The 26,606-nt window shown below is 39.7% G+C and overlaps 1 protein-coding gene across 4 annotated transcripts; it reads left to right on the top strand.

Annotated features, from left to right (window-relative positions):
- Nucleotides 1-198: 198 nt before the first annotated feature.
- Nucleotides 199-26,401, top strand: ZNF175 (zinc finger protein 175). 4 transcript variants are annotated; one of them, XM_021711641.1, is made up of 6 exons: nucleotides 199-278; nucleotides 3,332-3,593; nucleotides 8,216-8,342; nucleotides 8,601-8,681; nucleotides 20,579-22,282; nucleotides 26,283-26,401. In XM_021711641.1, the coding sequence occupies exons 2-6, from the start codon at nucleotides 3,522-3,524 to the stop codon at nucleotides 26,303-26,305; spliced, it is 2,007 nt and encodes a 668-aa protein (XP_021567316.1). In that variant the 5' UTR covers nucleotides 199-278; nucleotides 3,332-3,521; the 3' UTR covers nucleotides 26,306-26,401. The 4 variants fall into 4 exon arrangements, with proteins under 4 accessions (XP_021567316.1, XP_008054836.1, XP_021567315.1 ...); XM_008056645.2 differs by lacking the exon at nucleotides 26,283-26,401 and having other exon boundaries at nucleotides 20,579-22,638; XM_021711640.1 differs by lacking the exon at nucleotides 26,283-26,401 and having other exon boundaries at nucleotides 221-273; nucleotides 20,579-22,638.
- Nucleotides 26,402-26,606: the final 205 nt, after the last annotated feature.

Below are 26,606 nucleotides of genomic sequence, written 5' to 3'. Positions count from 1 at the left end.
CCATGCAGTCCTTCTAACAAAGTTCCCGGTGGAAAACGAACCACACAGGCTAGAGATACGTCGTTGTACGCCATGATAACTATTGGCAGGGCGTAGCTTCAAAAGTATTAGTGGGCATGCGCATGACCCGGGCCCGGTCAAGGAAGTGCCGGAACGATAACCCAAACCGGAAGTGGCCCGGAGCGGCCATTTCACTTATGTTGTTCAGTGGCGTTGAGTCTGTGTGGCTTGCGGGACGCTGAAGTGACTTGGAGGATTAGCAATGGGGACGCGGTAGGGTCAGTGACGGGACAATGAGGGGAGGTCGGCTTGGGGTGAGTGATGAGGGGTTTATGGGGAGCATGATGGGCGGGTTTATGAGGTGAGTGAAGACGGGCCTGTCAGGTGAGTGGGGGAGGGTCCGTCGGGTGAGCGATGGGTGTTGTCTTGGCTGGAGTGACAGGGTCTTAGGGGTGAGTGATGGGGACTGCCCTGGCCCAGGTGAGTGAAGGAGTCTTTGGGGTGAGTGATGGGGGCTTTCTTGGCCCAGGTGAGTAACGGAGACTTTGGGGTGAGTGATGAGGGCTCTGGGGTGAGCGATGGGGACTGCCTTGGGCCAAGTGAGTAATGGGATCTTTGAGGTGAGTGATGGGGGCTGTCTCGGCCCAGGTGAATGGCGGGGTCTTTGGGGTGAGATGGGGGCTCTCTTGGCCCAGGTGAATGACGGAGTTTCTGGGGTGAGTGATGGGGGCTGTCTTGGCTCAAGTGAGTGATGGAGTTTCTGGGGTGAGTGATGGGGACTGTCTTGACCCAGGTGAATGATGCAGTGTCTGGGGTGTCTGATAGGGTCTGCCTCGGCCCAAGTAAGTGATGGAATTTCTGGGGTGAGTGATGGGGTTGTCATGATTCAAGTAAATGACTGGGTTTCTGGGGTGAGTGACGGGCTTGCTGGGGTGAGTGATGGGGACTGTCTCGGCCCAGGTGTGTTAGTAGGTTTCTGAGACGAGTGAAGACAGGTCTGTGAGGTGATTGGGGTGGGTCAGTCTGTTGAGTGATGGGGACTGTCTTGGCCCAAGTGAGTGATGGGATTTTGGGGGTGAGTGAGGGAGACTGTTTTGGCCCAAGTGAGTTCCAGGGTCTCTGGGGTGCGCAGTGGGGACTGGTTTGGCTGAAGTGAGTGATGGGGTTTTTGGGGTGAGCGATGGGGACTGTCTTGGCCCAAGCGAATGACAGGGTTTCTGGGGTGAATGATGAGTGATGGGGATTGTCTTGGCCCAAGTGAGTGATGGGGTTTTGGGGTTGAGCAGTGGGGACTGTTTTGGCCCAAGTGAGTGGTGGGGTCTCTAGGGTGAGTGAAGGGAGCTGTTATGATTCAAATAAATGACTAGGTGTTTGGGGTGAGAGATGGGGACTGTCTTGGCCCAAGTGAGTGACGGGGTCTCCCGGGGTGAGTGATGGGGGCTGTTTTGTCTGAAGTGAGTGATGGGGTTTCTGAGATGAGTAATGGAGGCAGTTTTGGCTTAAGTGAGTGACGGGGTTTCTGGGGTGATTGATGGGGGTGTTTTGGCTGAGTGATGGGGGTTTACAGGGTGAGTGAAGGTGGATCGGTGAGGTAAATGAGGGCCAGTCAGCCCTAGTGAGTGAAGGAGCTGTACTGGCTGAGTGACAGGGGATTTCTGGGGTGAGTTCTGGGAACTGTGGGGTAAGTATGGTTTGCCAATTTTAAGTTGGATAATCGACTAGTTAATATCCCCCCCTTTTCTTGCATATTTTCTGTTAGTAGATGCACATTTTTATAACCTAAATTCCGTGTGTTCTGTAATGTCAGATTTTATATTGTTGTCCATGAAACCTGCTCATTTGAGGACAGTTAACATGCATCCTAAGAGCACTTTAGTAGGTGGTGCTGGAGGACATTCAGGGAAACAATTCACTGAGGGGGGACTAGAAGAGTCAGTGATTGAGGAGTCAGTGATTCAGGGATTGGAGGACTGTGAGGGTCACTTTGTAGCACACTGAGGGGGAGAGTTATCTTGGGGTGAGTGATGAGGGGCGCTAAAGGTAATGTAGAAGCCAGTTGAGTAGAAGCCTGGAGGGTCAGTGATGGGGGTTTGCGAGGGTGACTGCATTATTTTCTGGGCAGTGAGTGCTGGTGTTCTTTGGGGATGGATGGATGGGTCAGTGTTGGCCTCTCCTTGAGTCCCTGAAGACATAGTAAGGATCAGTGTATTGGCAGCTAAGCAGATTGATGATGGCTTCCTACTGAGGTGTTTTATTTTTTGTTGGGGATTATTTGGCATCCTGTGGAAATAAGTAAATTGCCCTCCCTGGAAAATGTTTATTGGCTCTCAAGGTAGTCTTGATTTCTGGAGCCTGGGCCATGTCAGTGACTGGGCGACATTTTATTTTATTAATTTAATTTATTATTTTTTATTATTTTATTTTATTTTAGATATGAGGACATTTTGTAAACTGGCAGTCCTATAATCTACTCTGGGTTGTCAATGACTGTATTTGGGTGAGACAGGGTTATTCATTATGGACAGGCAAGAAATTATCAGAGATTGGAGGTCCTGATGTGGTTCTTTAGACTTTCTGGGTCAAAGTAGGGGATGGGTACAGTGATTTTAAGTTTTAGCTTTGTCAGAAGAGGCCGGGCTGTGTGGCATGTCATGGATGGGCACTGAAATGTCTAGAAGCCTAGAATGGGCACACCAGATACAGGCAACTCTCAGCCTGAGCTCTCTGAAGGCAGCAAGAAATAGATATGATGTTTCTGGAAGCTGGGCATGTAGGAGTACATGGGATGGTGGCAACAGTGTACAGTTTAGAACAAGGCACATGTGTGGCTAATTCCTTGTTCTTCCATTTGCAGACTGAATACTCTTTCAGCTAATTATGTTTCAGTATGTAGCTATATTATCCTCATCCATAAAATGAGTATAATAATGCTTGTGATATTTAGCTGACAGGGTTGTGTGAAATTAAATGGACAACGTATAGGTTTTTATACACATTTACCACTTGCCAGGGAGGTGTTGAGGGCTTGACAAGCCTCAAGCTTCTCAATACCTATGAAAAATACCTTTATCTTCACTTTGAAAACTACAACCAAAGTAATATCTTTATATTCTCACAGTTAAAAGGTAGGACAGCTGCAGTGAATCCTTCATCAAGTTTAGTCTAAACTCATAGTCTTTTTTTCTGAAACCTGACTAATAACTAGAGTTGAATTTTTCTGAACTTTGTCTCCTCTATGATGTGTCACACAGTGACCTTCACCTCAGGGCCATCAGGAAATATTTTTGGAGCAAATGTTGGATGAGTGACCATGTGGTCATTGTCTTTCCAGGACTTCCTGGCATCTCTTCAGAACCCCCATGTCAGGCCACATTGTTGAGGCTGCAAGACCTCCCTTCACAGCCTAGCCCACCTCTCCCCAGTGGCCCTGACTGGAGCATTCAGACACCTACCCAGCTTCTGGCTCCTGGGGAGAGTGGAGTTATCAGCAAAAGGAACCAAGAGAAGACACCCAGAAGGACATGCCTGCTGACGTGAATTTATTCCAAATGCCCCAGGTCCTGGGTCCAGAGGAGCATGATGGGTTGTGTGAGGTAAGCAGAAGCAGCCCAGGGACAGTTCTCCAGAACATCAGGGCAGACACAGGGTGCAGCAGATTCTAGATTCCCTGTTCCTGAGCCAATCTTTGTTCTCCTGCTAAGTGAGGGCCACAAAGGGCTGATGTCCCCATATCCGCAAGCTGTGTTCTGAAGGAAACTGTGAACTGGCTGATCAGGAAGAATCTGTTGGGGAACAGGGCTGGCCCTGCGGCAAAGGAAGGAGAAAATGTAGTCCCTGGCCTGGATGGGAAACCCAGCTGCATGCAGGGAAATGCTAGCTCCTTCCTGCTCAGCACTGGGTCAGCCCGTTTATCTGCCATCAGGTGTTTGCAGATGCTCAGCTGATCCCACCAGACTCCTTGCCTGGTCTATGGGGAGTGACTTGTTTCTTCTCTGTTCTCGTAAGGTGCACAAAAATCTCCTTTCTTTGTAGTTTATATAGTTACAGGAGGTAGAAAAAGAACATACTTTTAAGAACTATGTAGTTTTTTGCCTGTTTTTGGAAATGAATAAAAATGCTGAAAAATGGTGTTTCCAGATTGCCCACAGACATAAATATTCAAGATTTAGTAACAAGAAATCAGAATTCTTGGGTATAGTTAAGGTTTCCTGAAATTCTAAGTTAGTCTGTATATTTCATGACTTTATTTGCATGTCTTTAAATAATAATACTTGACTATATAATAAACAGTACACTTTTGTTTTGTGATAGATTTTTACTCAGAGATGTTCTGTTTAAAAAGTATAATAAATAGATTTTGTTATCATTGTGAACCAGTATATTGTGAGAAGATTGTATAGTTCAATCACATGTTAAAAGCATCTCAACCTGACAGAGACGTTTGATGATAGAAAACATTTGAAACAAGGGAACATTAATACAAAATAAATTGCACACAGAAACCTTTGTAAAAATTGAAAAATAATATCCAAAATATTCTATATTTAAAAGTCATTCTTAAAAGAAAATTTATAACATACAAGTAGAAAACTGAAATTGTCTAAATCTTTGTGACATCACTGCAAATGCAGAAAATTTTCTTTCATTTGCATTGATGTTGGTCAGATTGTAAGGTCATGTTCAGAATATCTTCAACTGTAGTGTTCTAGGATACATATTCTCAATATAAGCTTATTTCCTTTTTGACAGTGAGAATATTTTTTCTGCTTGACCTAATTTTCATTTTGTCATTTGCAACTGCTTTGCTAATTCAGATTTTCTATCAGTTTCTGAATTCATGTAAGAATATTTCCCGATATCGCATTGTCTTTTCTTTGTGGTATATATTGTCCTCTACTCTGAACAATACTGGATTGTTTTATTTTGTAATTTTTATCTTTGCTAATCTAATGAAAAAAGATGTATGTTATTTAAATTTTCTTTATTCACAAACAATAATTTTAAAAATAATTTTATTGGTCAATTACTTTTCTTCAGTGAGTAACTTGTCTTTTGCTTTATGTTTTGTTTGTCTTAGCCTCTCGATTTTTAAAGAGGCTTTATTTCTAGTAATAACCTGTTGTCCTTGTCGAATATGTTTGCAAATATTTTTTGCTACTTTGTGCTTTGCAAGTTGCTTTGAGTTTTATATGAATATAGAAAAGAGGGACAGATGGCTTTGTGCAGCTTGTACCTACAAAGGGCCACTGCTTGCTATGTTTTCTCCCAAATTCCAGCTCCTCAGAGGCAGTCTCTTTTTACATTTTAGCAAAATAGTTTGGGATATACCTCTTAATCTTTAGTGGCATACTTATATTGCTGCCTCTTAGGTTGTTAGTTAACAACATATTAACTAATTTAGAAGCATGTCATTAGAAGATTCAATTTAGCCTACCTCCCCATATTTTTACCCCCCAGCATTTACATGCTTGCTTTCCTTGCCCATCCTTCACTAAGAATTGGGTCAAATTCTGATCAGTTCAACATTCTTTGTTTATTTTTATGACTCTGTAAACTGTATTTAGAACTGCCAGTAGATTACTACATTGACTCGTCTTCTGCAAAACTTTTTGTTTCTCCCTAGAGTTCACAATTTTGTGGATTATTTACTTTTCTATATACATGTTAATGTATTACACAGTATTCTTCAAGTGTTAAATATTCTCTTTATAACTTGAATTTGTTACTAGGTAATATTAGCAGTAATTCCAAATGCTCACTGTTTCAGGAACAGTTTTAATCCTAACGACTTTGTGAGGCAGATGCTCCTATTATCCCCACTTTATGGATTAGAAGACTGGGGTCCAGAATTAAGTAAGTGGCCCAAGTTTACATTGTCAGCAAACTGCCAACCTGAGATTAAAGCTGGGCAGTTTGAGAGTTGGGCTGACCGTTCCATCTCCTTGAGGAAACCTTTCCTGTTGCTTCTTTGACTTGATGTGATTGGACCTGCTCTCTTGGCACCTGATGCTGTCTTCTCATGGCAACTCCCTTCACCATCACCTGGGAATTCTCTTCTCTGTCAAGTGTCCAGTTCCCTGTGTCCTGAATCCTTTGGCCTTCTCTTCCACTGTTTACTATCACTCTCATTCTATGGAACTGCATCCTCTAGGAGATCCTTGGAGATGGGTGCATCGTGGTAAATCCTATGAGAACTTGCATATCTGAAAATGCCAAAAAGCAATCAACTATTTATATATTTAATATATAGTAATCTATCAAGATCTTTATGTGTGTAAGTTTAATGATGTCATGGAAAATGACATTATTTTACCCTCATGCTAAATTGATCTTTGCCTGAGTTCAAATCATAGGTTAGAAATCATTTTTATCTTCCTAAAGCACTCCACCACCAAACACACACTCAAATATCTCACTTCCCGAAACTCCTATTTTTCAGATGTTATTCCTCCGTTTAAAAGGGTTTTCCTACCTGTATCACTTTCTATTTCTTTGATTTTTGTTATTTTTTCTGGAAGAATTTCTCAACTATATCTTTTAACTCTCTAGTAATCATTACTGCCCCCCACCTTTTATTTTTAAGAGTTTCTTTTTGATTTGAGTATTCCTTTGAATGGCATGATGTTTTTGTTTCATAGTTGAACTGTCTTACCTCTCTAAGGATATTTAAGATATTTTAAAATGTAATACACAGAGTTCAAACATTAAAACAACATGAAAAGTTATTTTGTACAAAATCACCCTCTTGCTTTTGTTCCTGATTTGTCCATTTGTTCCTTTAACACAGTTAATTAAGGTTAGGCACTCCCCTTTACCATGTTCCAAACTACCTCCTCCTTCCAGAGGTAATCACTTGCCTTTTATGTTAATTGCTTCATTTACAAAAATGAGAAGCCACAGAATGGGAAAAGATTCTTGTTATCGATAAAACTGACAAAAGGCTCCTATAAAATGTTGAGGAAAAGTGTTTGAACCCAGTGGAAAGGTGAGGAAGAGACTTGCTTGATAGGCCAGTAAACAAGGGAAGATGTTCGACTAATAAAGTCATCTGGGAAATGCAAATTTAACTACCTGTCAGTCTTAAACCAGTATAGTTTTGGCAGTCATTGGTGATCAGTAAAAGTGATGATGTTCTAGTTCTTTCCTTCCAGCTGCATTTGTCAACTGCTATTCTTTTTTTTTATTATTATTTTTGAGTTGGAGTCTCACTCCATCGCCCAGGCTGGAGTGCAGTGGCATGCTCATGGCCACCCCAGCATCAACCTGCAGGCCTTAGGCAATCATTCTGCCTCACCCTTCCAAGTAGCCAGAACTACAGTGATTCTTTTGTAATGCAGATCTTTCCATCATCAATTCTTTCATTAACTGAATATTGGTTCTTATAGGGAAGATCATCTTTTTGAAATATTAATATGATCCTATCCCTTCCTTGTACTTAAAATTTTTAAATGGCATTCCATTAATTACAATAAAAAAAAAACTCTGCCCATTACATGATCAGACTCCAGCCTACTTTCTTGGACCTTGGATGATAACCACCCAGTCAACTCTGTTCTTGCCCACAACTATTTGCTGTTCCCTCAATTCATTATTTTCCTGCTTTTCTACTTTTACTCAGCTCTTTTCTGGAAATTGATATCCTCCATACATTCTGCATCAAACTTCTTCCAATTTAAGCTTTTCCAGCTCTAAGTAGCATGACATTTTTTCCCAGGTAGTATTTGCTTTTCACTAATTTGTCCCTTTCCAACAGTGTACTTGACATCATTTTCTACCATGTTCCCATTATAATCCCATAGTTGAGCTGAGTAGTTGAATATTTACATGTTTTTCAAGTCTCTGAGTTGCTGAAAGAATAGAAGCTTATGTAATTCTACCCTGAGCCCACAGTACTCAGCACGAGTACACCTGGCATGTAGTCACTTCATAAACAACATGCTGGTTATTCCTAAATTGGCGAGAGGATTTAGAGAGAACCCATTTCTGGCCTCATTCCTTGTTAAAAAAAAAAAAAAAAAAGACAAATGAATGTAGTATACAAAGGATGGCAGAATATTTCTCTAAATTTTTTAAATTCCTACAAATGTGAAATAAGTATTTGGCAAGAAGCCTATATAATACATCAGAGTAAAAATCATGACAATTATGTCCTTATATATAACTGCCTTATTCACCAATGTGAGCAATTCAAGTGAGCTGGGGTACATTGTTACAGGGATCAGTATCATTCGAGGATGTGACTATGGACTTCAGCAGGGAGGAATGGCAGCAACTGGATTCTGCCCAGAGACACCTGTACCAGGATGTAATGCTGGAGATTTACAGCCACCTCTTCTCAGTGGGTGAGCACAACTGGCCTGGGAGTCTTGGATGGGTCCTGTTGAAGAGATTTCCTTCCTCCTCCTTATAGAATACAATGGGATATCCAAGTATTTCATGGCTGTTTCCTTAGTTTGTCCATGCTTGTTCATTCTATTTGGTATTATTTTGTGCCTAGTGGAAAATGTTGACTTTTCTCATGAGCCGGCGTAAAGCTTCATTGAATGGTCTCTGAAACCCAAAAAGCTATACTCAAATCTAATATCCTTTCTAATTATCAGGGTATCACATTCCCAACCCAGAAGTCATCTTCAGGTTGGTAAAAGGAAAGGAGGCTGAACTCCCACATCAAAGGTATCAAGGTAAGTGACTTGTATGCAGGCAGATGTATGTATCTCTGGGGGGCCATTATCCGCCTACACACTTATCCATTCCTTCCATTCCCCTGTTGGTGAACACATAGGTTGCCTCCTACTCCCAGTTCCTATAACAAATGCTGGATTAAATTATCTTATAAATATCCTATTGGGTCTGGCATAACAATTTCTCAGAGTTGAGTGCTCAAGAGTGGTATTGCCTGGTTATGGAGCTAAATATACTTAATTTGACTAAGTCAACCATATTGCTTTTCTGATGGGCTGTACCGATTTATACTCCTGTTAGTTGTACACAAGGACTTTGTACATCTTACTTGCTAACATTTGGTATTAACCAGTTTGGTTAATGTGTAGACATTTGCTGGGTGAAAGTGTTGTTTCACTGACAGTGTTATTTTTTAATAACTAAATAGAGCATCTCATCATATCTCTTACTGGGTTTTCTGTCTGTAGCTTGCTTTTATGTATTATTTTGTCCTTTGTTGGCCATGTGGTTTTCTGCCTTTTTAAAAAAATTTTTTAAATTTTATTTTAAAGATGTGGAATATAGATCATGATTAGGTATATAAGTGGTCATTGTACTGGTAAAGTTTGGGCCTCCTTTTGGTCCCCACTTTGCCTGGTTTGAGATCAGGTACCCTTATTGATGTTATGTCCCCCCCAACCCCCACCCTGACAGTATCCCACTACTTCCAATCTCTTTCTTATAGTATTATGGTAAATGTTTAGGGTCCGCTTATGAGTGAAAACATGCGGTACTCTGTTCTTTGTTTCTGTGATAGATTACTGAGTTTGATAGACCCTAAATCCATCCAAATTGCTGTGAAGTTCATGTTTGTCCTTCTTTGTGGCTGCATAATATTCCATTGTATATATGTACCACATTTTTTTTATCCAGTTCAGTTTTGATGGGCAGCATGGTTGATTCCATGTTTTTGCTATTGTGAATAGTGATGCAGTAAACATGCATGTGCTGGTGTCGTTTTGTAGAATGATTTGAGTTCCCTCCCAATAGGGGGACTGCCGGATCACATGGAAGGTCAATTTCTAGTTTTTTTAAAAATTGCCACACTGTTTTCCAAAGAGGTTGCACTAGTTTGCATTCTGCCAGCACTGTAGAAGCGTTCCTTTTTCTCCACATCCTCACCAGCGTCTGTTGTTTGTTTTATTAATGATGGCCATTCTTACTGGGGTTAGGTGATATCTCGGTGTGGTTTTGATTTCCATTTCTCTGCTGATTAGTGAGGCCAAGCACTTTCTCAAGTGTCTGTTGGTTGCCCATATATCTTCTTTTGAGAAGTGTCTATTCTTGTCTTTTTTCCACTTTTTAGTGGGGCTTTTTGGTTTTTTTCTTTTGACATGTTTGAGTTCCTTGTAGATCCTGGATGTCAGGCCTTTGTCAGATATACAATTGGCATACATTTTTTCCTGTTCAGTGAGCTGATTCCCCGCTCTCTTGATGGTTTCTTTTGCTTTTCAGAAACTATACAGTTTGATGAGGTCCCACTTTTCTATCTTATCTCTTATGGCATGGGCAATGGAGTTTTGATCAGGAATTGGTTGCCAGTTCCAATTTCCATAAGGATGTCTCATGCATTTTTCTAAGGTTCTTATAGTTTGAGATTTTACATTCAGGTCTTTGATCCATTTAGAGGTGATTTTTGTGTATGGGGATAGGTAGGGGTCCTGTTTCAATCTTGTGGTCAGCCAGTTTTCCCAGCACCATTTACTGAATAAGTTCTCCTCTCCCCAGTGGTTGTTGGTGGAGGCTTTGTTGAAGGTGAGTTAGTTGAGAAATTGAGGTTTTGCTTTCAGAATCTCTATCCTGTTCTATTGGTTCATATGCTATTCTTGTACCAATATCAGGCTGTTTTGATTATTGCAGCCTTACAGTAAAGTTTAAAATCTGGAAGTGTGATACCTCCCAGTTCATTTCTTTTGCCTAGGATTGTTTTGGCTATTTGTGGTTATTGATGTTTTTATATGAATTTCTATATTGTCAGAAGCTTTTTCCAGGTCTGAGAAGAATGATTTCTATATTGTCAAAAGCTTTTTCCAGGACAGAGAAGAATGATGTTGATAATTTAATGTGTATTGCTTTGAATCTGTAGATTGCCTTTAGTAGGATGCTTATCTTAACACTTTTGATTCTTCTTGTCCATGAGCATGGAATATTTTTCCATTTGTTTGTGTCTTCTTGGATTTCTTTGAGCAGTGTTTTGTAGTTTTCATTGTAAAGTTTTTTCACTTCTCTGGTTAGGAAGATAACTAGGTATTTCATTTTTTGTGGCTATTGTGAATGGGATTATGCTTTTTATTTTATCTCTGCCTGCTTATTGTTGGTGTAAAGGAGTGCAGTTGTCTTTTGCACATTTATTTTGTACCCTGAGACTTTGCCAAAGTCTTTTATCAGTGCAAGCAGGTTTTTGACAGATTCTCTTGGATTTTCAAGGTATAGGATCATATCGTCAGCAAAGAGGGATAACTTGACTTCCTCTTTTCCTGTTTGGTTACCCCTGATTTCCTTCTCTTGTCTAGGTGCCGTAGCGAGGACTTCCAACACAATGTTGACAAGAGGGGTAAGAGTGGGCAGCCTTGTCTTGTTCCGGTTTTCAGAGGAAATATTTCCAGTTTCTGTCTGTTTAGCAATATGCTGACTGTGTGTTTATTGTAGATGATGCTTACTATTTTGAGGTATGTTCCTTCTATACCTAGGTGTTTGAGGGTTTTTATCAAGAAGGGATGCTGGATTTTATCAAAAGCTTTTTCTGCATCTAATGATACAATCATGTGGTTCTGTTTTTACATCTGTTGATGTATTTAATTACATTTATGGTCTTGCAGATGTTGAACCGCCCCTGCATCCTGAGGTTGAAGCCGACTTGGTCATGTTGGATGATTTTTGAGATGTGTTGTTGGATCCAATTTGTTAGAATCTTGCTGAAAATTTTTCCATCTATGTTCATTAGGGATATTGACCTGTAGTTCTTTTTTTTTGTTGGATCTTTACCCAGTTTGGATATCAGTGTGACGATATCTTTGTAAAATGAATTGGGGGAATTCTATCTTTCTCATTTTGCATGGAATACATTCAATAACATTGGTGTCAGCTCCTCTTTGTACGTTTTGTAGAATTCTGCTGGAAAACCATCTTGTACAGAGCTTTTTTTTGTAGGCAATTTTCTAATGATGGAGTCAGTTTCCTGGGTTGTTACTGGTCTATTTAGTGTCTCAGTATCTTCTTGTTTCAACCTTAGGAGGTTGTATGATATCAGAAAGTCCTCCATTTCATTTAGGTTATCAAGTTTGTTTCCGTATAGGTGTGCGTTGTAATCTCTCATATTCTTTTGTATGTCTTTGGGGTCAGTTGTAATTTGATCTTTTGCATTTCTGATAGTATTTATTTGTGCTTTATTTCTTCTTGGTCATTCTAGCTAGGGGTCCATCAATCTTGTTTATTCTTTCAAAGAAGCAATTTTTTGTTTTGTTGATTTTTTTCTATGATATTTTTGTCTTCTTTTTCTTTTTCTTTTTTCTTTAGTTGGAGTCTCACTCCATCAGCCAGGCTGGAGTGCAGTGGCACACTCATGGCCACCCCAGCGTCGACCTGCTGGGCTCAGGCAATCCTTCCAGCTCATCCTTCCAGGTAGCCAGAACTACAGGTGCACGCTACAGGTGCATGCCCAGCTAGAGATGAGGTCTCACCAAGTTGCCCAGGCTGGTCTCAAACCCATGGGCTCAGGCAATCCACTCACCTTGGCCTCCCAAAGTGCTGGGATTTCAGGCTGAGCCACCAAGCCTGGCTGATAGTTTTGTCTTCTATGTCCTCTATTTGGGCTCTTACTTTGGTGATCTGGATTCTTCTACTAATTTAGGGTTTTAGTGGTCTTATCTTTCCAGCTCCCGTAGGTGATTTGTTAGGCTGTTAACTTGTGATCTTTCCATTTTCTTGATGTGTGTTCATAGAGATATAAATTCCCCTCTGAGAACTATTTTCATGGCTCCCCAGAGGTAAGATATTTCTTCATTTTCATTTGCTTCCAGGAATCTTTCAATTTCTGTTTTGATTTCTTTGTTGACCCAAGAGTTGTAAGCATCATGCTATTTAGTGTCCATGTCTTTGTGGGTTGTGGGGGAGTTTTGTTGGTGTTGATATTTATTTTTATACCACTGTGGTTGAGAAGGTGCATGGTAGTATTTCAATCTTATGAAATTTGTTGATGCTTGATTTATGGCCAAGAATGTGATTGATCTTGGAGTGCATTCCATTTGGTGATGAATAGAATGTATATTCTGCGGTTGTTGGATGGCGTATTCTGTAGGTATCTATTATAAAGTCCATTTGGTCAAGTGTCAAGTTGAGGTTCTGAATGTTTTTGTTAATTTTTTTGCCTCAATGATCTATCTAGGGTTGCTAGTGGGATATGTAAGACTCCAGCTATGATAGTGTTAGAGTCATTAACTTTTTTTAGGTTACTTAGTAGTTGCTTTATAAATGCTAGTGCTCCTGTGTTGGGTGCATATATGTTTAGGATGGATATTTCTTGTTGTGTATCATTATGTAGTGTCTTTCTGTATCTTTTTAAATTTTTGATAGCTTAAAGGTTGTTTTACTGGTATTAAAATCACAATTCCTGCCTTCTATTGTGATCCATTTGCCTGGAAACTCGTTTTCCATCCTCTAATTTTTAGTCTGTGTGCATCCCTTGTGGTGAGATGAATATCCTGGATGCAGCAAATAATTGGGTCATGGTTTTTTATCCAGTTTTCCATTCTGTGTCTTTTTAGTGTTACATTTAGTCCATTCACATACAGGCTGGTTATTGAAATGTGATTGTTTATCCCCATCATGAAGTTCTTATAAAGTTTTTTCTTTGTTTTCTTTTAGCTTTTGTGTTTTGTATGTGTGCATTTTCAAGTTTGCAGTCATGATGAATTCTCTGTTGATTCTGTGTTCTGCTGTTCTTTTGGGAAGTGTGTGGTTATTCTCTTTTTTTTCTTTCTTCTGTGCTTAATACCCTTTTAAGTGTCTCCTGTAGAATTGGTCTGGAAGCTGCATAATCACTTAGGGATTGGATGTCTGGGAAGGACTTTAATTCTCCATTGCTGATGAATCTGAGCTTGATTGGGTAGGAAATTCTTCATTGAAATTGTTTTTCTTTGAGGACTTGTAATATTGGACTCTAGTCCCTTCTAGCTTGTAGTGTTTCTGCCGAATGTTCTGCTGCTATTCTGATTGTTTTCTCCCTGTAGGTAGTCTGACCTTTCTCTCTTGCTTCCTTTAGGATTTTTCTTCTTTTGTGCCTACTTTGTGTAGGTGAATTACTGTGTGTCTAGGGGTTGGTCTTCTCATTTGATGTCTTGCAGGGGTTCTCTGTATCTCTATGTTTGGATAGTCACATCTGTGGTGAGTTGGGGAAAGTTTTCTTGGATAACCTCTTGGAATACTTGCTCCAAGATGTTTTCCATTTCCCTTCTTCTTATGGGATACCAATCAAGTGTAGGTTGAGTCTGTTGATATAATTGTACATTTCTTGGAGGCTTCGTTCTTTCTTTCTGAGTTTTCTTTCTATGTTTTTTACAGATCAGGTTAATTCCATGTTTTGGTCCTCAGGTTCTGAGATTCTTCTGCTTGATTAATTCTGCTTTTCATGCTTATCATCTTGCTATTTATTTCCTCAGTGAAATTTTTTATGGACAAAATCTCTGTTACAAGTTCTTTCAGTGTTACATCTTGTCTTTCTTGAGTCTTATCTACTCTTTCCATCCATTCCCTAATCTCTTTTGTATTATAGGGTCAGTTGCTGATGTCTTCCATTGTTTGGGTTCTGAGGTCTGATTTTTCAGTCTTTTTCTCTTTGTAACACTGGGAATTATCTGTTTGTCCATTGATTTTTTTTTCCCTCATTGCTACAGATCTCTTTCTTTTCTCTTTAGTTTCATTATTCAGTGGCAGTGGGAGAGGCTTTCACTTCTGATGTTGGCTCAGCCCTCTATTCTTTACTAATCTGAGTTCTGAATTTGTTCTATTTTGAAACAGGGCTGTGGGTTAGAAGCTTTGCTGTCTCTTGAGAATCGAATAAGGTGGAGGATGGGGAGCTAGGGTACAGAAACTACATGCAAATCACAATATTCAGGGATTGTCATATGGGTTCCCTGAGACTTACTTCCCACCACCACCCTATATGATGATGCAATAGGAACATGTGTGTACCCTCTGAGTCCAAGATACAGTAACAGCAACAAGAGAACAGAGAAAAGTAGAATGAAATAAGATGACATACATTTGAAAACAATAAAAAAATTAAAAAACACAGAACAACAAAAGCTGAAACCAAAGCAAAGAACAATTAAACACACACACACACACACACACACACACACACACACACACACACACACCAAAACAAACTGGAAAAACAACTAAGCAAAGCAAAACAAAAAATAGCAAAAAAAAAAAACACCCCACAGGAAAACCAAACACATACACGCACATACACCTAACACAGAATGAAAGGAGGAGAAAAAGAAAAAAAAAATTCAAATCAAACCCTCACACATATATTTACACACACACATTAAACTAAAAAAAGAAAGGAACAAAAAAATGAACAAACAAAACTGAAAGATGAACACTCATTCACATACACACATAAACTGAAAACAAAAAAATGAAAGAAGGAAAAAAAAAGGGTGGTGGGGGTGCAGATCAAACCTTCACATACACATTCATGCACAAAGGAAAAATTTTTAAAAATTAAAATACAAACCAAAAACCTGCCCTCTTGTGGCAGATTCTATAATTGTTCTTTTCAGCTGCTCATAGATCAGCCACCCAGCTGTCTCCTGCAGAGCTGACAATCATTCACAATCTCCCCAGTGTCCAGCCCTAGGAAGGAGGAGGGGGTGGTGAGGGTGGGTGAGACTTCAGTCCTCCCCTTCCACTTTTGTATGATCAGGAAGATCCCCTCCATTGGGGAGATGTGGCATTGTCTCCTCCCCATATACTGATGGGGGTAGGGGACTCTCCAACCAGGCTTATCTTAGAGTCCTCCTATCATGGCTGACATCCAGGCTCCACCTGGGTTCATTCCTCTCAGTTGTGTCCCAGCTGTGTGGGTCTGATGTTCAGAGGATTGCTGGGGAGGAAGGGCTTGGGTCAGCCACTGATCTCTTTGGAGGTCTTCCTCATCCTTTTCTGGCCACATCCTTTGTCCCATGGCTGAATCAGGGTAGGGGGTGGGGTGCCTGAGACTCAGCACTCGTCCTGTCCCTCTGGAGTTTGTGCTTTCAGGATATTCCCTCTGGGTCGCAATCAACCCCTGAGTAGTTAATACACGGGTCACAAAGACCACTCTGTGGTGAGTAATCTGGAGCACTTTCCTGCCCTATTTTCAAGATGGTGGCAGGCTGCCTCTTTCGTCTTTATCTTCGTCAGTGGGGCTCTGCCTCTGGGCTCCCAGGCTGTGCTCCATCCATAGCCCTTGTTGCCAGTTTCCAACCAGGCACTGCAATAGTGAAGCAGAGCCTGGAGTTGGCAGTCTCTTCCAGCAGCTTTTTCCTAGAAGGGCTTTGTTGAATTAAAAAAAAAAACAACAAAAAATGGCACTCGACTTCTGTGTCCAGGGAAGTGCTAGGGACCAAGCAGAACAACTGCAGCACCAGTTGCTTTACCGGGAGAGTCCAGGCCACTTGCTCCCAGGTCCCCACTCAGTCAGCCTTTCACATGCCCACTTACTCACAGACACGTATGCCAAATTTTCAATATACTCACTCACTCATAGTCCAACTGGGTCTGCCGCCATCTTCTTCCCTTGCACCCCTTTTTCCCTGACTATTTGCCCTTAACTTTATTTATTCTGTTTTCTTTAGTGGATCCTCTTCTTTTTTTCCTGATTGTGGTGGTTCTAGCTTGAGGCCTTATATTTTCTCTGGTTATCTCTTCATATAGGAATTGACTTAAAGAACCCACCCATTCTGAACATTTAGCCCTCATATTTGTATTCTGATGATTCCTATTTCAACACCTCCAGTCCCGTGCTTCAACTGTATTTTACTACCTTACATAGCAATGTGGAGGATAATTCCCATGAGGAATTATCTTCCTTAGTTTTGAGAGATCAGAAATTGGAATCATCATTCATTCTTCTCACCTGACAAATTTTGTCAGATTCATCTGTGTCTCTGAACTCTTCCTTCTCAGTTCTTTATTATTTTAGAATTCCTACCAATTTTTATTTTTGAATATACGATTTAGGTGACTTTTAAAAAAGTCTTAATAGTATCACTAAAACCAGCTCCCTATTTTCTCACATTTAGATTATGATTTATGGATTCCAGTTTTTCATTAGTTTAGTCAAGAGGCTGCTAACAGATTTTATCACTCCAAACATGGCTATTTTGTTTCTTTTTTTTCTCAGTAGATGTGATGTAAACATGCAATTATTTCTTGCTACATAGGATTAACAAACTCTTTTTCAGTGGCACTGCCATCATGGCCACATATTTCCAATTTAAAAATATATCTGAATAGATTTTATCATTTGTGTTCTATTCCATTGTTTTCATGTTTTGCTTAATGTCTCCTATATTGAATTATCCACTTTGCATATGGCCTGTTGATTATTTTGTAGTTTTCCTATTTAATCTTTATTATGTCACTATTTAGCTTGAGGAAACCATTTAGTATACAAAAACTATTGAATTTCTGAAGATAGGCAGAAAAGAATATTTTCTACTATTTTAGAATAATACTTTAAATACTACTGAGGTAAACTCAGAAAAACAGATAATGTATTTGGAAGAAGAGGACAATGGCATGAAATGTTAAAAGTATTAGATTTTATGCGTTAATCCTGTCTGTTTCCATGGAAGACTACTCAGAAAGTATAAAAATGGAACTTCTTGTGAATTTCAAAGAAAATGGTGTCAGCCTAGAGGTGAAGTGACACTGTGAGTTAATTTTTAAGGGCACAGTACCAGTAATGCTTCATGTAGCCATTTTGAATTGGAGCAAACAAAGCAAGCTTAATGGGAGTAGAGGTCATGAAAATGTGCTTGGATTTGGAAATAAATTGGACTTTTTTTGTGTGTCAACCTTGTTAGGCTGTGTTGGAAAGATGAAAAAGCTTTTCAGCACAGTTCTGATAGTTTACATTGTACATTTTGGTAATAATTGAAATATTACCAGATTCAGCAAGATTTTTTTGATCTAAATGAGGTGAAAAATTAAAAATGTTTCAAATCTATGCCTGGGGACACAAAGTATAAGATCCCCAGAATAAATGAAAGCCAGTGTATGGGTAAAACTGATATTTAAGAGTGAAAAATGAGCCGGGCTTGGTGGCTCAGCCTATAATCCCGCGCTTTGGGAGGCTGAGATGAGTGGATTGCCAGAGCCTGCGGGTTTGAGACCCGCCTGGGCAACTTGGTGAGACCTCATCTCTGCAATAAATAAAAAAGAAAATTAGCTGGGCATGGTAGTGCACACCTGTAGTTCCAACTACTTGGAAGGCTGAGGTGGAAGGATCGCTGGAGTCCAGCAGGTCGAGGCTGTGGTGGCCAGGAGTGGCCACTGCACTCCAGTCTGGGTGACAGAGTAAGACTCCAACTCAAAAAAAAAGAGTGAAAAATGAAACAGAAAACAACCTGATTAATAAATGTAAAAATGGCTTGAGCAGACATTTCTTCAAAGATGATATACAAATAGCCAGTAAGCATAGGAAAAGATACTCAACATCATTCCACTAATCATGTGGAAATTGCAAGTCAAAATCACAGTATGAGATCACTTAAGACCCATCAGAATGCTACTATTAAAAAGCGGAATAGGCCAGGTGTGGTGGCTCACATCTGTAAACCCAGCCCTGTGGAAGGCCGAGGAAGAGGATTGCTTGAGCCCAGGAGTTTGACACCAGCCTAGGCAACATAGTGAAACCTCATCTTTAAAGAAAAAAAAATTAGCTGGGATGGTGACACACTCCTGTAGTCCCAGCTACTCGAGAGGCTGAGGCAGAAGGATTGTCTGAACCTAGGAGGTCAAGGTTGCAGTGAACCATGATTGTTCCACTGCATTCCTGCCTGGGTGACAGAATGGGAATCTGACTCAAAAAACAAAAAAAAATTAAGCAAACAAAACCAGAATAACAGATGTTGGAAAGGATGTGGAGAAACTGGAACCTTGTGCTCTGCTGATGGAAATGTGAAATGGTACAGCCACAGCCACTGTGGATACAGTATAGCAATTCCTCAAAAATTAAGCATAGAATTGCCAACAATTCTACTTCTGGGTAGATGTCCAAAAGAATTGAAAGCAGGAACTCTAATAGATATGTTTGTACACCCATGTTCATAGTAGCACTGTTTACAATAGCCAAGATGTGGCATTGTCCATCGACATATGCATTGTCAAAATGTGGTATTTACATACAAAATAATCCTACTCAGGCTCTAAAACGAAGGGAATTATGGCATATTCTACAACATGGATAAATCTTAAAGACATGCTAAGTGAAATAAGCCAGACAAAACAGGGCAAATTTTCTACTTATATGAGGTACCTAAGATAGTCAATTCATAGAGACAGAAAATAGAATGGTAGTTGCCAAAGACTGAAGGAGAAGAGAAAATGGGAAGTTGTTTAATGGGTATAACATTTCCGTTTTGCTAGATGTCAACTTTCTGGAGCTCTGTTGCATAACAGTGTGAATATAACATAATGCTAATGAACTATACACTAAAAAAATGGTAAATTTGCTATTAGGCATTTTGCACCACAATAAGAAAAAGTTAACAATAAAGATTAAATCTTTGCATTTTTTTAAAAAGTGAAAGATAATTGAGGTTTTTGGAAAGGACAAGAGTCTGGGAAACAGTTTTATCTAAGTGACTGAAAGAGAAAAACTAGATATGATGACCCAGATCATACTTAGAATTTCAATCTGGCAGAAAAAAAAGTAATAGTAAAATTTAGTAATATTATTTTGATTGAGAATCTGCTGTGTTTTGTGCACTATACTGATAAATTAGATGACTAGGGACTCCCGTTCTTGGCAATAAACAAATAAATGTATAACCTGTAGCATAAAGCTGAAAACTTTAACAACTAACTTCTATGAAAGAAGGATGGGGCAAGTTCTAGGGAACAACTTTTTGTTCAGTATTCCAGCATACCTTTCTGGGGATATGGGTATATTCCTAGGTTCAAGAAAACAAAACACTGCAGCTTCATGGAGAGTTTGGGAGTTGAGACATAGGCGTTCTTTCACTATGTGACCATGTCGCGACAGGAGAAGCTTTAATAGTTTCCAGAGGATATAGAAGGCTGATGGGTTTTGCAGTGTTTGTAACAAGTCAGAGAAAGCAGGAGATTGATGAGGATGTAGCTCTGAATGTTAATGAAGACGTCTGTCCTGAGCTCCCGCTTAAAGTCTTGGCTATCTACCCATGCTGCTCTGTAACACACTAATCTGTTTTATCCTCTACTCATTCTACTAGATCTAGATGTCCAGACTGCCAGTGCAGGTGGAACTAGGTTGCCCTTGTCAAATCTGATCTTCCCAAGCAACAAAGTGATCTTGACCAATTATGTGATCATTATGTGCTTCCCTTTCCTTGTTAGTAAAACAGGAACACTGATAGAAGCTGTCTCCTGAGGTTATTATGAGGATTACAAGAGTTTATGTGTGCAACTCTTAGACAACTGGCATGAACTAAGTGCTATATAGATAGTAAGAGCTGTGTGGGTATTTCTGCTCATTGGCTCCATCATCAGCACCATGATTACATGACTCAGCGGTTTCCCTGTGTTCAGTGTCAGCTTCATATTCTTTCTCTTCTATCGTGTGCATTGTGTCTGTTTCATTCTTTCTTTCTCCTTCTAGAAGGGAAGTTTGGGCTTGAAACTCCACAACAGGAAATTTCTGAGACAGCTTCATTTCAAGAAAATAGGACAGGTGAGGACATAAGAGATGGTTCATGGTATTCCATTTTAGAAGAACTGAGGAAAGATGCTGACCATACAGAGAGAGATCAACAAAATCAAATTCAACTCAAGAACCATAATACCATCTTCAGCAACAAAACATTGAACACAAAGAGCAATTGTGAATATAAGGACCCTGGGAAAATCATTCACATGAGGCCCCATACTATTTCTTCACATAAAAGATTTCAAAAATGTTGCTCATTTACAAAAAGTTTGAAGCCTAACCTAGAAGTGAACAGTCAAAATCGAAGCAACACCACAAAACAGCTTGATGACAGCATTGAGTCTAGCCAGCTATTCACTCATAGCTCTTCCAATATTTGCAGCAAGAATATTCAAACAGGAGAAAGTTTCTGCAAAAACAAGCATTGTAGAAAAATTTGCAGCCATAAGCAGTCACTCACTCAACACCAAATTCATATTCAGGAGAAACCAGATGAATGTACTGAATGTGGGAGGGACTTCACTCAAAATTCACACCACTTTACACAACAGAGACCCCATCGTGTAGAACACCTCCATGAATGCAGCAAATGTGGAAAAACCTTCACCCCACAAGCAAAACTCAGTGTATGTCTGCCAGATCATACAGGTAACATACCCTATATATGTAAAGAATGTGGGAAGGTCTTTATTCAGAGATCAGAACTGATTACACACCAGAAAACACACACTAGAAATAAGCCCTATGAATGCCATGAATGTGGAAAAGCCTTTTTCCAGATGCTATCACTCTTCAGACATCAGAGAACTCACAGTAGAGAAAAACTCTATGAATGTAGTGAGTGTGGCAAAGGCTTCTCCCAGAACTCGACCCTTATTATACATCAGAAAATTCATACTGGTGAGAGGCAGTATGCATGCAGCGAATGTGGAAAAGCCTTCACCCAGAAGTCAACACTCGGCTTGCACCAGAGAATCCATTCAGGGCAGAAGTCCTATGTGTGTATTGAATGTGGGCAGGCCTTCATCCAGAAGGCACACCTGATTGTACATCAGAGAAGTCACACAGGCGAGAAACCTTATCGGTGCCACAACTGTGGGAAATCCTTCATTTCCAAGTCACAACTTGACATACATCATCGAATTCATACAGGAGAGAAACCTTACGAATGTGGTGATTGTGGAAAAACCTTCACCCAAAAGTCACACCTCAATATACACCAGAAAATTCATACTGGAGAAAAACACCATGTATGCAGTGAATGTGGGAAAGCCTTCAACCAAAAGTCAATACTCAGCATGCATCAAAGAATTCATACAGGAGAGAAGCCTTACAAATGCAGTGACTGTGGGAAGGCCTTCACTTCTAAGTCTCAATTCAAAGAGCATCAGCGAATTCACACGGGTGAGAAACCGTATGTGTGTGTTGAATGTGGGAAGGCCTTCAATGGTAGGTCAAATTTTCATAAACATCAGATAACTCATACTAGAGAGAGACCTTTTGTCTGTTACAAATGTGGAAAGGCTTTCATCCAGAAATCAGAGTTGATTACCCATCAAAGAACTCACATTGGAGAGAAACCTTATGAATGCTGTGAATGTGGGAAATTATTCAGTAAGAAACCACAACTCAAGGTACATCAGCGAATTCATACAGGTGAGAGACCTTACATGTGTTCTGAATGTGGGAAGGCCTTCAACAACAGGTCAAATTTTAATAAACACCAAACAGCTCATACCAGAGACAAATCTTACAAACACAGTTATTCATGAGAGGCTTTACCAAGAAATCATTTCCTAGTGCATCAGCATATTCATAAGTGAAATATACTTCCTGAGTTTCTTGAAAAAGAGAAAATTTCTCACGAGAGTCAGATGTAATTGTATGTGATAGAATTAATCTTTCACAAAAACTCTAGCCATGCTTTGCATGTGTAAACACATAGTCACATGTTATTTTATGTGAGGGAAATTATTCAGGAGGTAACTTTTTTTTTTTTGAGTTGAAGTCTCACCCTGTCACCCAGGCTGGGGTACAGTGGCATACTGACGGCCACCCCAGTGTCAACCTGGTGGGCTCTGGTGATCCTTCTGCCTCAGCCTTCCATGTAGCCAGAGCTACAGGCGTGTGCTAACACGTCCAGCAAATTTTTTTATTTATTGTAGAGACGAGGTCTTATTAAGTTGCCCGGGCTGGTCTCGAACCCACAGGCTCAGGCAGTACACTGACCTTGACCTCCCAAAGTGCTGGGATTACAGGCTGAGCCACTGAGCCCAACCAGGAGATAACTTTTAAGAATAAGTAGAAATGTCCTTATTTATGCTAGCCTTGTTAGGTATAAACTTCATCCTGGTGAGAAAATCCTTTCTGTAGAAAATTGTACAAAACATATTATTTATTAAGAGTTTGTGGGAAATTATATATCAACCTATTTATTGTGGGATATAAATCTTTCTAAAGTGCCAGCAAAGTAACAATAGGATAATATTATTTATGCATAGGTGATCATGTCTTATGTATATATGTACATATATTATATACAGGTTGAGTATCCCTTGTCTGATGCTTAGAACCAGAAGTGTTTTGGATTTCAGATATATTTAGACTTTGAATATTTGCATTATACTTATTGGCTGAGCATCTCTAATCTGAAAATTCAAATGAGCATATTTTTGAGCATCATGAAACTCAAGAAGTTTCAAATTTTGGAATTTTGGATTAGGGATATTTGACCTATATGTATGTATATTTACACATCTGTGTATATGTACATACAGATACATATGTGCTGGAGTCCAGCTCCAGGAGGGAGTCAGGGCTTGAGATGGGGGAATCGGGAAGTGGCGAAAAAGAAAAGATGAAAACGACAGGAATCCTCTTCCTGGGGAGAGCTCAAGACTCTGCCAATTTTTATTTATTTTTCACAAGCTTATATAGGTTTTCCACTCAGCCCTGTACCCACAGATGTATCTTATGTTGCTAACCAAATGCCCACATACATCCTTTTTACACTCACAATAAGGTTGACCTTTAACAATTTCAACCACAGATGGTGTTTTTCTTAAGTCAAACATTTATGAACATCCTGGTTTTCTTCCTAACTTTCTTATAACCATTTACTATTATAGGCCTATAATATCCTTACCCTATAAAGCTAAACCTTAGCCCTAAGTCTTATTTAATTTACTTACTACTATATATTTATTTCTATTATTCTTATTTCTATCCTTATATCCCTATATTTTCTTAACTATCACTTATACTATTAAATATCTCTTATCTCACCAGTTTATCTTATCTTACTATCTTATTATTAATATGCTAAATGCGATCTTCATTAAACTACTTATTTAATCCTAAAATATCTTAACCTATTTTTTATCTCAAACGGTTGTTTTCCACCAGCGCTTAGCTGGGGTCTGTTGTTTATGAGGAAGTGGCCAACTCATTTTTCTCGGCCTCCTGCTGTTACTGAAAAACATCCTTACACACCCTAAGGGGCACCCTTTTTGCTGCAATCTTACCTCCATTATGCCTAGGTATAATTTTTGCTGTCAAATGCCATCATCAGTTTGCACATCTATTGTCTCAATTAAAGAGGGAACATTCTCAAGCCTATGCATGCAATCCTTCAAAGTTAGGGAAGGTCCGTCAACAGGATCCATGGGGCTTTACCTCCGTCATGGCTGCATTTTACTGGGGCCTTGCTCCCAGCTAGCATTTTTCCTGTTTTCAGGTCCCTTTTACCTTACTTTTACTAATGATTGTGTCTCCCGGCATCTCCCCCTTTTTTATTTTTTAAAATGGCAAAGTGGATAGTGTCGGCATTTCGTCGGACAGCTTTTCTTACTCTTTGGATAATGATTGGTAAAATAAACAGCAAAAAGAGAACAATTGATCCAATTGTTATGAAATTATATATCAAATTCCAAAGAGAGTTAGAGGAAACAAACCGAGTGAGAGAATTTGCAAAATTAGACACTGCCTGAGAAAAAGATGTTGGAGATAAATGAGCCTGGGAAATAGCTGTAATTTGGCTACATAACTGCTGGAGATTTAAAGTCGAATTGATAGAATACCAAACTCCCTGTAAATGTTTTTGGACATCAGCCCAACTAATATTTTGCCCATTATAAGGCATGAGAATAACACAAATCCATTTAAATTCTGCATGACAAGCAACAGACATCCGCACTTTAATATGCTGTATCTGATTGCCTATATATAATAACGCTGATTCTAAAGCATTTAACCTATCAATAATACCTTTATCTATCTGTTCTTGGGTAAATAAAGCTAAACTAACATTCTGAAACAGTTCGTTCACATGCTCCGCAATATGCATTTCCTGTACTAAGGCCGCTGCAGAGGTTGCTATGGACCCCATTATAGTAATCAGAGCCGTAATTCCCAATATAAGGGTGACCACAAATCTATGTGATCTAGCTAAAGAAGTCACTTGTTCCAAGATATATGTTCCAGGGGTGGCATACCAAGGCACAGACAATTTATCAGGTACAAATACATACGATGGGTGTTTTAACAAAAATATCTCTACAGGGTTTTTAATAATACAATTAGATAAAGAACAATTTTCACAAGTAATTTCGAAATGACCAAGAATGTACTTAACAGAATAAGTAGAATGTTGTCCAGCAATTAATAAAACATAAGGAGAATCTACACAAGCTTGTAACACAAAATTAACATTTGTTCTGGGTCTATGTAAGGTAACAAGTCCTGTTGCAGCAAATAAATGAAATAGATAAGTCTGATAAGAGTTATTTGGCAAAGAGCTTTGAAAAATCGGAGTAACCCATCCATAAGCTGACCATGTATCTAATAGTGCTGGGAGAGGTATTGGTGGATGAGTAATGTTCCAAGCATATTTAAACTGTCCATTTTCACTTTTTAAAAATTCTCAAAAAGATAGACCTGGAGTGTCAATAATTCCAGATGACACCAGATGAGAAACTGACCAATCATATACCTTGTCAAAAGAATACGCTTGAAGGGGAATCTGATTAGATGGCTTGAATAAATCGTAAAATACCATTTTATCAAATACACATAATCTCCACTTTGGAAAACCTGAATTAATACCTACATTATTCCAATTATGCATGACATAAGTATGGTCCTTGCAGGAAGTAAAATTATTAGGTATGTATGGGCCCTCTGTATATCTTCCATTACTACTAAAATTATCTGCAGGATGAAAAAAGGAGAGCCCCCATATATTGTTAAGACGCCTGGAGGGGGAGTCTGTTAATATAGATCTCCGTTTTAAAAGTACACACCCAGACCAGGAAAAACTAGGGGAAAAGTAAATAGGAGGAGTCCCTGTTACGCCTGTATACTTTATATTAGTGACCATTCTGGTGGACATAAATGAAGAACTTTCGCCTCCCATTAACTTGCTGTTATTAGTAAAAACCTTAATGGTAGTTTTGTTCCAAGTTACCAGATGGAAAAAGGGTGGATCAGGTACATAAGCCCAATAGCTTGGGGAATCATCTTTTAACATAGTGGCAGCATGACACCTGGTTGGGGACAATACCTGAGCAGTTATGACTGCGAGCATGGCCACAAACAAAGTTCTTGAGTTGATGGTATGTCCTTGGGATGCGACCAGTTCCTCTGCCTCTTCTGCCAGGGTCTTCAGCTGGCCCCAAGTAGGTGGTCTAGAAGTCCTAGTTCGTCTGGAGCGCCGGTGTCTGTGAGATCTCAAGGACAGCCTGGAGAACCATGTAAGAACTGCAGGAGGAGCGACTGGCGGTTCAGCAGGAGCCAATGTGGATGTTGAGCTGGCTGGAGAAAGATCTACTGGAGAATCAGGAGATCATGAAGAAAGCGGGTACGGCGTTTTTCAAACCGGTACAGAAGTTCCCTCTTCACTGTTGGAGGGACTAAAATATTCAGTCACTTTCCAGTGTGGTGGAGAGGGAAGCGGGGGAGGCACTTTTCGTTTGGTCCGCTT

This window comes from Carlito syrichta, unplaced genomic scaffold (assembly GCF_000164805.1).
Source record: "Carlito syrichta isolate Samal-C Ts95f unplaced genomic scaffold, Tarsius_syrichta-2.0.1 Scaffold302428, whole genome shotgun sequence".
In the NCBI taxonomy this organism is placed as follows: domain Eukaryota; kingdom Metazoa; phylum Chordata; class Mammalia; order Primates; family Tarsiidae; genus Carlito; species Carlito syrichta.
This window is presented reverse-complemented; position numbering and strand designations above follow the sequence as displayed.

Excerpts from the sequence above, each read along its gene's own strand:
- ZNF175 (XM_008056645.2), top strand. The coding sequence starts at position 3,522 with ATGCCTGCTGACGTGAATTTATTCCAAATGCCCCAGGTCCTGGGTCCA. Across the intron at positions 8,343-8,600 it reads CAGCCACCTCTTCTCAGTGG|GGTATCACATTCCCAACCCA; the intron begins GTGAGCACAACT and ends TCTAATTATCAG. Across the intron at positions 8,682-20,578 it reads CCCACATCAAAGGTATCAAG|AAGGGAAGTTTGGGCTTGAA; the intron begins GTAAGTGACTTG and ends TTCTCCTTCTAG.